At 39.2% G+C, this 12,087-nt stretch overlaps 1 protein-coding gene across 10 annotated transcripts in view; it reads right to left on the bottom strand.

Moving 5' to 3' along the window:
* The window catches only part of ankrd26 (ankyrin repeat domain containing 26), a 185,982-nt gene that overhangs the window by 133,830 nt on the left and 40,065 nt on the right, over positions 1-12,087 (bottom strand). For 8 of the 10 annotated variants that reach the window (XM_070900319.1, XM_070900325.1, XM_070900327.1 and 5 more), the window contains 3 exons: positions 9,975-10,025; positions 5,621-5,657; positions 5,438-5,507 (listed from right to left, as the gene is read on the bottom strand). In XM_070900319.1, the coding sequence (XP_070756420.1) occupies positions 5,438-5,507; positions 5,621-5,657; positions 9,975-10,025 (158 nt within the window). The remainder of the gene's footprint in view (positions 1-5,437; positions 5,508-5,620; positions 5,658-9,974; positions 10,026-12,087) is intronic. The other 2 variants (XM_070900321.1, XM_070900324.1) reach the window with 2 other exon arrangements.

Below are 12,087 nucleotides of genomic sequence, written 5' to 3'. Positions count from 1 at the left end.
TGCACAGGAGGGCAGGAAAAAAAGAGTGGGAGAGCTATAGTGGTAGGGGATTCTATTGTAAGGGGAATAGATAGGCGTTTCTGCGGCCGCAATTGAGACTCCAGGATGGTATGTTGCCTCCCTGGTGCAAGGGTCAAGGATGTCTCAGTGGCGCTGCAGGGCATTCTGGAAGGGGAGGGTGAACAGCCAGCTGTTGTGGTGCATATAGGTACCAATGATATAGGTAAAGAAAACGGGATGAGGTCCTACAAGTTGAATTTAGGGAGCTAGGAGTTAAATTAAAAAGTAGGACCTCAAAAGGTAGTAATCTCAGGATTGCTACCAGTGCCACGTGCTAGTCAGAGTAAGAATAGCAGGATAGTTAAGATGAATACGTGGCTTGAGGAAAGGTGCAAGAGAGAGGGATTCAAATTCCTGGGACATCGGAACCGGTTCTGGGGGAGATGGGACCAGTTCAAACTGGACGGTCTGCACCTGGGCAGGACTGGAACCAATGTCTAGGGAGAGTGTTTGCTAGTGCTGTTGAGGAGGGTTTAAACTAATATGGCAGGGGGATGGGAATCTATGCAGGGATCAGAGGGAAGTAAAATAGGGGCAGAAGCAAAAGGAGATGAGGAAAAGTAGAGGGCAGAGAAATCAAAGGCAAAAATCAAAAAGGGCCACATTACAACATAATTCTAAAAGGACAAAGAATGTTAAAAAACAAGCCTGAAGGCTCTGTGTCTCAATGCGAGGAGCATTCGTAATAAGGTGGATGAATTAACTGCGCAGATAACTGTTAACAAATATGATGCAATTGGGATTATGGAGACATGGCCCCAGGGTGACCATGGCTTGGAACTCAACATCCAGGGGTATTCAATATTCAGGAAGGATAGACAGAAAGAAAAAGGAGGTGGGGTAGCGTTGCTGGTTAAAGAGATCAACGCAATAGTAAGGAAGGACATTAAGCTTGAATGATGTGGAATCTGTATGGCTAGAGCTACGGAACACCAAAGGGCAGAAAACGCTAGTGGGAGTTGTGTACAGACCAAACAGTAGTAGTGAGGTTGGGGATGGCATCAAACAGGAAATTAGGGATGTGTGCAATAAAGGTACAGCAGTTATCATGGGTGACTTTAATCTACATATAGATTGGGCTAACCAAACTGCTAGCAATACGATGGAGGAGGATTTCCTGGAGTATATAAGGGATGGTTTTCTAGACCAATATGTCGAGGAACCAACTAGAGAGCTGGCCATCCGAGCTTGGGTGTTGTGTAATGAGAGAGGATTAATTAGCAATCTTGTTGTGCGAGGGCCCTTGGGGAAGAGTGACCATAAAATGATAGAATTCTTCATTAAGATGGAGTGTGACACAGTTAATTCAGAGACTAGTGTCCTGAACTTAAGGAAAGGTAACTTCAATGGTATGAGACGTGAATTGGCTTGGATATACTGGCGAATGATACTTAAAAGGGTTGACAATGGGTAGGCAATGGCAGACATTTAAGGATCACATGGATGAACTTCAACAATTGTACATCCCTGTCTGGCGGAAAAATAAAATGGGAAAGGTGGCTCAACCATGGCTAACAAGGGAAATTAGGGATAGTGTTAAATCCAAGGAAGAGGCATATAAATTGGCCCGAAAAAGCTGCAAACCTGAGGACTGGGAAAAATTTAGGAATCAGCAGAGGAGGATAAAGAGTTTAATTAGAAGGGGGAAAATAGAATATGAGAGCAAGCTTGCAGGGAACATAAAAACTGACTGCAAAAGCTTCTATAGATATGTGAAGAGAAAAAGATTAGTGAAGACAAATGTGGGTCCCTTGCAGTCAGAATCAGGTGAATTTATAATGGGAACAAAGAAATGGCAGATCAACTGAACAAATACTTTGATTCTGTCTTCACTAAGGAAGACACAAGTAACCTTCCGGAAATACTAGGGGACCGAGGGTCTAGCGAGAAGGAGGAACTGAAGGAAATCCTTATTAGTCAGGAAATTGTGTTAGGGAAATTGTTGGGATTCAAGGCTGATAAATCCCCAGGGCCTGATAATTTGCATCCCAGAATACTTAAGGAAGTGGCCCTAGAAATAGTGGATGCATTGGTGGTCATTTTCCAACATTCTATAGACTCTGGATCAGTTCCTATGGATTGGAGGGTAGCTAATGTAATCCCACTTTTTAAAAAAAGGAGGGAAAGAGAAAACAGGGAATTATAGACCGGTTAGCCTGACATTGGTAGTGGGGAAAATGTTGGAATCAATTATTAAAGATGCAATAGCAGCACATTTGGAAAGCAGTGACAGGATCGGACCAAGTCAGCATGGATTTATGAAAGGGAAATCATGCTTGACAAATCTTCTAGAATTTTTTGAGGATGTAACTAGTAGAGTGGACAAGGGAGAACCAGTGGATGTGGTGTATTTGGACTTTAAAAAGCTTTTGACAAGGTCCCACACAAGAGTTTAGTGTGCAAAATTAAAGCACATAGTATTGGGGGTAATGTATCGACATGGATAGAGAACTGGTTGGCAGATAGGAAGCAAAGAGTAGGAATAAACGGGTCCTTTTCAAAATGGCAAGCAGTGACTAGTGGGGTACCGCAAGGTTCAATGCTGGGACTCCAGCTATTTACAATATACATTAAGGATTTAGACAAAGGGATTGAATGTAATATCTCCAAGTTTGCAGATGACACTAAGCTGGGTGGCAGTGTGAGCTGTGAGGAGGATGCCAAGAGGCTGCAGGATGACTTGAACAGGTTAGGTGAGTGGGCAAATGCATGGCAGATGCAGTATAATGTAGATAAATGTGAGGTTATCCACTTTGGTGGCAAAAACAGGAATGCAGAATATTATCTGAATGGTGACAGATTAGGAAAAGGGGAGGTGCAACAAGACCTGGATGTCATGGTACATCAGTCATTAAAAGTTGGCATGCAGGTACAGCAGGCGGTGAAGTCGGCAAATGGCATGTTGGCCTTCATGTGAGAGGATTTGACGATAGGAGCAGGGAGGTCTTAAAGCAGTTGTACAGGGCCTTGGTGAGGCCATACCTTGAATATTGTGTACAGTTTTGGTCTCCTCATCTGAGGCAGAACATCTTGCTATTGAGGGAGTGCAGCAAAGGTTTACCAGACTGATTCCCAGGATGGCAGGACTGACATATAAAGAAAGACTGGATTGACTAGGCTTATATTCACTGGAATTTAGAAGAATGAGAGGGGATCTCATCGAAACATATAAAATTCTGACGGGATTGGACAGGTTAGATGCAGGAAGAATGTTCCCGATGTTGGGGAAGTCCAGAACCATGGGTCACAGTCTAAGGATAAGGGATATGTCATTTAGGACCAAGATGAGGAGAAACTTCTTCACTCAGAGATTGTGAACCTGTGGAATTCTCTACCACAGAAAGTTGTTGAAACCAGTTCGTTAGATATATTCAAAAGGGAGTTAGATGTGGCCCTTACAGCTAAAGGGATCAAGGGGTATGGAGAGAAAGCAGGAATGGGGTACTAAAGTTGCATGATCAGCCATGATCATATTGAATGGTAGTGCAGGCTCAAAGGGCCGAATGGCCTACTTCTGCACCTTTTTTCAGTGTTTCTCTGTTTGTACACTTTGCAATTAAGTGGGGAAGTTTGAGTCAATGTAAAGTACTCCTGGACAATGTTCCCTCTAATTTTTTTGTTTCCAATGCGGGCCCTTTAAATTTGCTGTGCAGTATCCCTTTAGCGGCAACAGCTGGTGAGCAGCCTGCACAGGACCTCGCGACTGAAGTGTGGCCATGCACCTTGCTACTGGGCTATTGAGTCAGGGCTAACCTTAAAACAATTGTCAGTTTAGTCACTTCAGTAAACCTAATTAAAAGACATTCCAGTACATACTGATTCATATAGTTCAGAGAACTTTCAATCAGTTGATAACAAGTGCAGGAAAAACAGTGCTTTCTGCAAAGATAAACATCTGGGTTGACAGGTACAAAATGGTACTGAATCAAAGACAAACTTATAATTAAAAGTTTTACTCTGTGGTATCGTAATTATATGTAACAAGAGTAAAACTACTGATAACAAAAGAAGGGAGTTGTAGCAGTCTACAGAAAAATAACTTGTTCAAAGAGAAGTTATTTGTTTGGTGATGTCAATTAATGATCCTTAGATGGAGTTGTATTTTAACTTTGATATAATTATGTAATACAGGATTATGTGGATTGTCACGTGGAGGGAGTAAGAGAAATGTATAAAAACTGGCTATAATGAGTACTTGGATTCATAAAGGCCCAAGATACGGAGCTCAGAACTGTAAACCCGATGAATCCTCAACTAACCATCATTACGTCTGGCTGTATTACCTTTTAAGTGTATGTTTAAATACTATTACATGTGCTGTATACTTAATAAATGTGTGATACCTGATATTTAATGTACAATAATCTTTTTGATTTCAGGAATAAATAAGAAAACCCCTCCTTTAACAGTAGCGCACAACTACCCTGGGGTGGTAGAAGGGGAACTAGATGGACCGCAGTGTTTTTCCGTGTAGCAATTCCTACATTTCTATGTCTGTGCAGATATCTAGAATATGCTTTGTCATTTCAAAGGTGATGTATAAATCATTCCTGTTTAGTATATGACTTAACAAGTGTCAAGTACATATACATGACAACAACACTTAATACTGATTGCCTTGCTTCAGGAAGGAGACGGAGGTAACCAGCAGTTGATTTGACAGTGCATTTGGGTTCTGCAAGCAAGGCTTGCATAGCTTGCCTTGTCCTAAAAAGGGGTGAACAGTTGCAAACAGGTTTCTAGGAAAGCAGCCCGATGGTTTTAAACTCTACAGTCAGTAATAGCTGTATTTAATGGTGAACACCACCTTTTGATAATCCTTCATCTCAGTTTGGATTTCAAAGTTGAGAATCGGTATAACTGTTGTGCATATCTGGCCTCTTGAGATTTTGGCTTCGCTCGGCTGTTGACGTGGGGCCAATGGCAATACTTTTTCTTTATGCCTGTGAAGCATGATTTTCTATGCCCCAGACTGCCAAACAGGGCAACCCTTCTCACCTAATACAGTATCTCCACTTTGCCAACCTTGAAGCACTGTGGGTTGGAAGCTGTGCCACTCCATCACTTGCCCATCGCCTCCATTTATTTTGACAGTTTGTCATTTTTGCATCATGTAACCTTTGCATAAGCTGCAGCAACTCACCGGCCGCCCGCCCCGCAATCCCTTTTAAGCTTTAGCTACATCCCTTTAATGACTGCTGTCATCCTTCGCAGGTACCAGTAGTTAGAGATTGTATTCTAAAAAAACATTTCAGTGTCTTAGAATTACAATCAGAAGGAGTCATGTGTTAGTTATGAGTCATTCAAACTCAAGAGATACCACAATGCATCATTTATTACAAATATATTTAAAACTGTATTAGTGACAAAATAGTACCTTGGAGCTAAACTGCGGTTCATCTTCTTCATTTGAAGATAGCCAGGAGTCACCTGCGCTCTTTGAGGCCCTAAAAACAAAACATGGAAAGAAAAATCGAGAAAAAAAAACTAATGTAGTGAGAAATATACCTATTTTAAAAATGTTTAAAATGCAACAAGTCACAAAATAAATATTTCTTACCTACTGACAGACTCCGTCTGAGATGCATCATCTGCTACTGCAAATCAAAGTGAATAAATTACATGTGGAATTTGATTCACTAAAATTTGGCTTTGGTTTGGTTTTCTTCATTGTTTTATTTTAGTTTATCTTTCAAACACAACAGGAGAGGGCCATTGTCCAACACAGAAATATCACAAGGACAGAATCAATTTAAGAGCTTTATTCTATGCAGGTTTGTGCAAATTATGTGATCTTTCTACAATCCCACACAAGCCCCCAGTTTTTGAACAGGAGCACCCTTTAGAACAAATTTTGCTTACACACCAAACATTAGATAACTTATTGTAGATATTTTAATTACTCTGATGCCTCAGTATCTACATGCAAATGAATGTTACGTTGTTCAACAATGGGGAAAAGCACCTAGGGAGGAAGACCCTTGACGAGTTTCACAGCACATGTCCCATCATCAGGTGCTCTTTCCTAGTCCGAAAAGATATACCTTAGTTCTTTAATTGTGGAGGCAGCAGAGAGCATGCAACATTAAGCACAACAAATGTATTAGAGAGCACAAAGCTGTAGCTGACCAGAAAGAGAACTAAAGGCAAGGGCAACAGTGCTTTGTACCTGGAGAAAGAACTATATTCAAAAGTCAAGACTGCTGCATTAATGCAGTGTTGATAGTGTAGGTAATCTAATATAATTCCTTATTTGTTCAAAATGCATGTACAAATGTATTATATGAAAGTAGTACAGAAAACTGGAGATAGGATTCGCTTATATAAATGAATTGGTTGGCTTCCAGCAGTCACAATGACGCACTTGTTACCTTGAAATATTGGTGGAGATGATAAACTTTTACTGCCGAGTAGAAAATTGTTGGCAACAGATCAGCTGCCAGTTAGAAACCCTGCTCAATTTTCTTTTACATTGAAGTAATTGAAATGTGGCACAGTGTACAACAGGCAGATGATCTGCTACCAAGTTTTCTGCCTGATGTTAAAATTTATCCCATATTATAATGATGTTAAAAAGATAGTGTGAGATGTCCAAATAGCTTCCCCAGAGACTGTCAAGAAAACCTCTTTGCATATTAGCCATATGGGAATAAGCTCAATAAATATAGGCCAAAATCTGTGGAACAATCAAAATTCTTAGGGATTGTTAAAACTCCAATTACAATGCATGTTGTAATTGTAGTCAAAGCAAACTGGAGAAGAGCCTGCTAACCAAAAGGGTAGTTTGTTTACGCCCTTTTGAGAAGTTTGAGGTCTCTTCCTAGATTCCTACTTGCTTTACCTAATTTGTGCAGTATGAATGGACCAACAAGAATATTGATAGATGCCTATGAGAAGACAGTTGCACTCACGTTTCATTATAACCTCTTGGGTCTGCATGGACCCTATTATTCTGAAACTTTTCAAAGCCAAGAGTCTCAAAATACAAAATGTCCTGTATTTACATGAATTAGATAAGAGGAAGGTTTATGAACAAAGCTTGTTTATAGCTTAATGCTGCCAAAACTGTGGTTGGAATATTGATAAGGACCAAAGAATAAACCAGTACATGAATTGCCTAAGAATAGAATCCTTTGAATAGAATGAAAGATTTACAAGAATGGTTCCAGGGATGTGGGACTTTAGTTACGTGGACTGGAGAAACTGGGGTTGTTCTCCTTAGAGCAGAGAAGATTGAGAGGAGATTTGAGAGGTGTTAAAAATCTTGAGGGGTCTAGACAGAGTAGAATGAGAGAAACTGTTCCCATTGGCAGAAGGGTTGAGAACCAGAGGACACAGATTTAAGGTGATTGGCAGAAGGTCCAAAAGCGACATGAAGGGAAACATTTTTACGCAGCGAGTGGTTATGATCTGGATTGCACTGCCTGAAAGGGTAGTGGAGGCAGAGTTAATCATGGTTTTCAAAAGGGAATTAGATAAGTACCTGAAAGAAATTTATTTTCAGGGCTACGGAGAAAGAGTGGCAGAGTTGACTAGCTGAAGTGCTCTTGCAGAGAGTTGGCAAGGGCTCGATGGGCCAAATGGCTTCCTACTGTGCTGTAACGATTCTATGATTCTATAAGTGTCAAAGATTTGATAATAAGTAGATAGTAAGGAGGATTCAAGGCATTCCAAGCAGATTTTAAAACCAAGCAAACTGACCAGAGCACTCAGGTTCACTGATATAGGAAGGACCTGGCCTAACAGAAAACAACTTTTTACCTACTGAGCACACATGCACGACTGAAAAGAAACAAGTATAGTTGAGAAAACATGGACCAACACTTATACCTTTGAAAAAGAACATCTGTTCAATTTGTTTCCCCATGGAAAACAAGGTTTTTTGGGGGAGGATTTCTTGCAAATTAATGAACTTTATTTGAGCACTGATAAATGACAAGTGTTTCATCGCTTGTTGTCATTAGATGATTTTCACAAAAGTTACACAACAGAATTGGACTGGGAGATTACTAGACATTAATGTGTTAACTTTATTACTTGACTGCATATGTAATATGGCATTCTAAAAAGTAATTAAACTATATATGGAGTACTGAACTAATAATATCTATTATTTAGCAACAGCACAATAGTTGCAATGTTTTAATACTTTTATTGGCTGCGTTTTGCTTTTGGCAGAAAGATAAACAGAAACACAAAAAATTGATCAAATGATGGGGAAACTCAGCTATAGATTTCCTATAAGAGAATACAAAGCTGACATGCCTATCTGATGAATTCTGCTAGAGCTTGGTTTGAAGTGGCAATCAAGCAAATGTTGCAATCTGAAGTTACAACATAAAGTAAACCTCTTCCATTTGATATTCTGTGCCTTCAGAGTGGAAGATTTCTGGTTGCTGAAAGTGTATTTCCCACTGAGGGGAGAAAACATTCCCCCAACAGTTCTTCTGAAATTTTGGAGGATGGTCTTTCACCTTTTCAATCATCTCTAGATAAGATCACTTTTTTCCCTCCTCCCCACTCTGCCAATTATTGATAAGTCAAGCTTCACATTAGGACTTGGGTTAAGCTTGGTGTGATGAAAATGAAGCATATTTGTCTTTATTGGATTAATTATCAGATTACTTTTTGATGAGTGACTACACAGGGCTGAAATTTGTTACTGCTAGCTACTTCTTCAAGCTAAAAGAATATATACATATGGTCTGATATGTCAAAGGCATTAGTAGGTGTCTGTGGCTGGTTCCTGTTGAATAAAGGGATTTTGTATGCAAAAATCTTTTGAATGAAGAGTTATTGATGTTAATTTTTATTAAGTATCGTCTATGGCAACAGGTTAATTGCTCGAGTACATTTTCAGGGGGAATCAAGATGGTAGCTCAAGCCAGCATGGATAAAATCTTTGAAGTGATTTAATGAGTAGCTTTTTGCTTTGGATTTCAGATTTTTTTCCCTCAATTTTCTGTTTACTCATTCCTTATCTTTACCTGAGCAAACTGAATTACTTGATTCATTCATAGTTAGTTAATTGGATATTTCATTATTTCACATATGTCCTCACATCAGAAATATCAATTTTTGCCCAGGATATGTGACACTCAAGGTATAATGCCTTTGAAAGTCATCACGCTGACATGTTCAAGACTAGTATGGAAATACTTACCTCTTCACTGAAATGAGTTGAAATTTTACTCTAAACGTGCATGGGTAACAGAAGAATTAAAATTTATACTTAAAAGTTGGTTTCACAAACTTGAATGCTATACTGAGAGTTTCTCACCCTAGACAATTAAATGAAGTGATTTTAATGAGCTTAAGACACTCTCATTTCATCAACAATACAACAATGTAGGAATTAACAAAAAAATAAAATTTATGTACAACTTTTTGTTTAGGCAGGAGACAGATATGGGAAAATAGCTCAATAGATGTAGAAATATTCTTTCTGCAACAGGTGACAACATTCCCACTTCCACTCCTAAGACAAGTGAAATTTTCGTACAAGTAACACAAAGCAGAAAAGAGTATAAACTAGTGAAAGTTTTAAAATATAAATTTTGCAGTTTTGAGAAAACAGGACAGAAGAAAAAATGTGGCTGCCATTATTAATCAGAGTAAGGTTAGCTATTTTAAATATTCTGAAATATCAATATACACCTTCTTTCATACAGCAATTGTTTAATCAACATTTGCTGTAAACTTGATTTTCCTCAGTACATTCATTCAAAAAAAATTACACACAAGTTTTACTGGGGGAGTGAATCCACAATTACATATTGGAAAATCCTAACAAACAATTTTGTATGTGGACTCAATAAAGCAAATGCTGTGCGAAAGGGAGCAAATGTAGATGTCAAGTTGGATTATGTTTATTCGTGTACATTTTGCCAGAAAGCTTCAATTGTTAATACTACCTTTCTCAGAATCACTTGTTCTCGACCTCTGCTCAGGAGACTCCTGAAACTCTATGTCCATAGGAAAAGGCATGAGGAACAGATGAAACAAAGTCAGGAACAAGAGAAAATAGAAACTAAGCAGATAAAACAGCAGAACTCTACACAAAATACTGCCAAGGGAATTACAAACAGAGAAACACTATCTAAAAGGTTTATCTGGGCTTTCCGAATATTGCACTGTGTCCCAAATGTTAATTTGTTGAAATACTAAGTTTGAAACCTAATTACCTATAAAGTTATTGATATCGCTAAACTACAACACAGTGCCATGTTTAAATTTTCACTAAGTGGCTACACAAGAATTATTTTCCCAAGTTACTACCTGAAATGATGGAGCGTCAAATGGAAACAATCCAGTCATTTTTGCTCCACAAAAACTAGATTACAAATAGAAAAATATGAATCTTCATGTCTGCTACAGACAACTTTTCTATAGTATTTCTAAAAACTAGAATCTGGGCATTGCAAATGATTTGGTTGTATAAATCACAAGAAGTATTACATTTTGTGAATTAAAAACATTATTTTGATTGAGAATTTTTTGTCCTTAAGTCAAAGAATGGCAGTGCTCAGGAACAAAGAACTGTTCTACTCTACCAAACTGTTCTAGTCTACCAATACCATCAAGTTCAGTTAGATGTTGCTTGACCAGATGAAGAATAAGGCTCTCTCTTTTCTGTCCCAAAACAGTGTATTAATCCCAACTCTGGAAAATCTCTCGCTCTGGGGTACTCTTCCATATCCCACAACTATCCTTCGCGGCTCTACAAGTTAGATTGCCAGGCTCCCACATAACAGCCCATGGAGAGGGGATTATGAGATGTACAATATATTCAGTATCTTTGTTTTGGAGAATTGATACCACAGCAGCAAAATGCAGTCTATCTGTTCTCAATTCAGTATTATTTTACAAATCATACCTGCACCTTATCGAGGGAGGCCTATCCTGAGATCCAGCAGAATTAATAATGGGGCAGAAATTCCGGTCTCCCGGGTTCGTACTGAATGGTTACGGACCCGGGAAGGAATCGCAAAAGCCGGTTTTCAGCGCACAATGCGCATGCGCTGAAAACTGGCTTTTCCGATCTGTCAAGCTGGAGCTTGGCAGCCAGGAATTTTGCAAAGGCAAGATTATGGTATTTACTCATATCTTGCTTAGCAAATGTCCTGAAAACTCTTGCGCCTGATAAAATAAAATTATAAAAACACATTTTATTGTTTAAAAACCCTCCCCACTACAGTAAGTTTATTTTAAACCATAATTTAAAAAACTTTAAAAAAATCAGAATATATATTTTTTAATACTACATAAATAACTAATTTAAATTAATAAAAATACGTGGTATATTTTAACTATTTTTTTTGTGTTTTGGGGGGGGGGGGGGGGTTCTCATTCATAATAATGGGAACTTCAACTTACGGAGTTCCTATTATTATGAGCGAGAACATACTTTACCTGATTGGCTGCCCAGAGCCATGTGACTGCAGCTCCAGCCCTGCGCACGTCCTGATGTGCAAGCGCTCCGTCAAATTCAATTTTTATTAAATGATATTCTGAGTTCCTGGCCATTGCTTTGGATTAAATTCCACAACTTGGGTCTATTATTCTGTGAAAACTATAAATGAGTGATCTCTATTGCATACTATGTATTCCATTACCTACCTGCAATTAACTGTTATCCCTCATCAGTTTTAAAGCTGAGAATACTCATGGTATGCAAAATGGACCAATTGGTGCAAGATATTTCGGCCCCAAAATTGCTGGGTTTGGAGTTGGCAAGTTGGCAATTACATCCAGCTAAAGGTAGGCAGAGGAAACGTTACAAGGACACCCTCAAAGCCTCCCTGATAAAGTGCAACATCCCTACCGACACCTGGGAGTCCCTGGCCAAAGACTGTACCAAAGTGGAGGAAGTGCATCCGGGAGGGCGCTGAGCACCTTGAGTCTCATCGCCGAGAACATGCAGAAAACAAGCGCAGGCAGCGGAAAGAGCATGCGGCAAATCTGTCCCACCCTCCCTTACCCTCAACAACTATCTGTTCCATCTGTGACAGGGACTGTGGCTCTCGT

The sequence above is a fragment of the Pristiophorus japonicus genome, chromosome 15, assembly GCF_044704955.1.
Source record: "Pristiophorus japonicus isolate sPriJap1 chromosome 15, sPriJap1.hap1, whole genome shotgun sequence".
NCBI classification, from domain to species: Eukaryota; Metazoa; Chordata; class Chondrichthyes; family Pristiophoridae; genus Pristiophorus; species Pristiophorus japonicus.
This window is presented reverse-complemented; position numbering and strand designations above follow the sequence as displayed.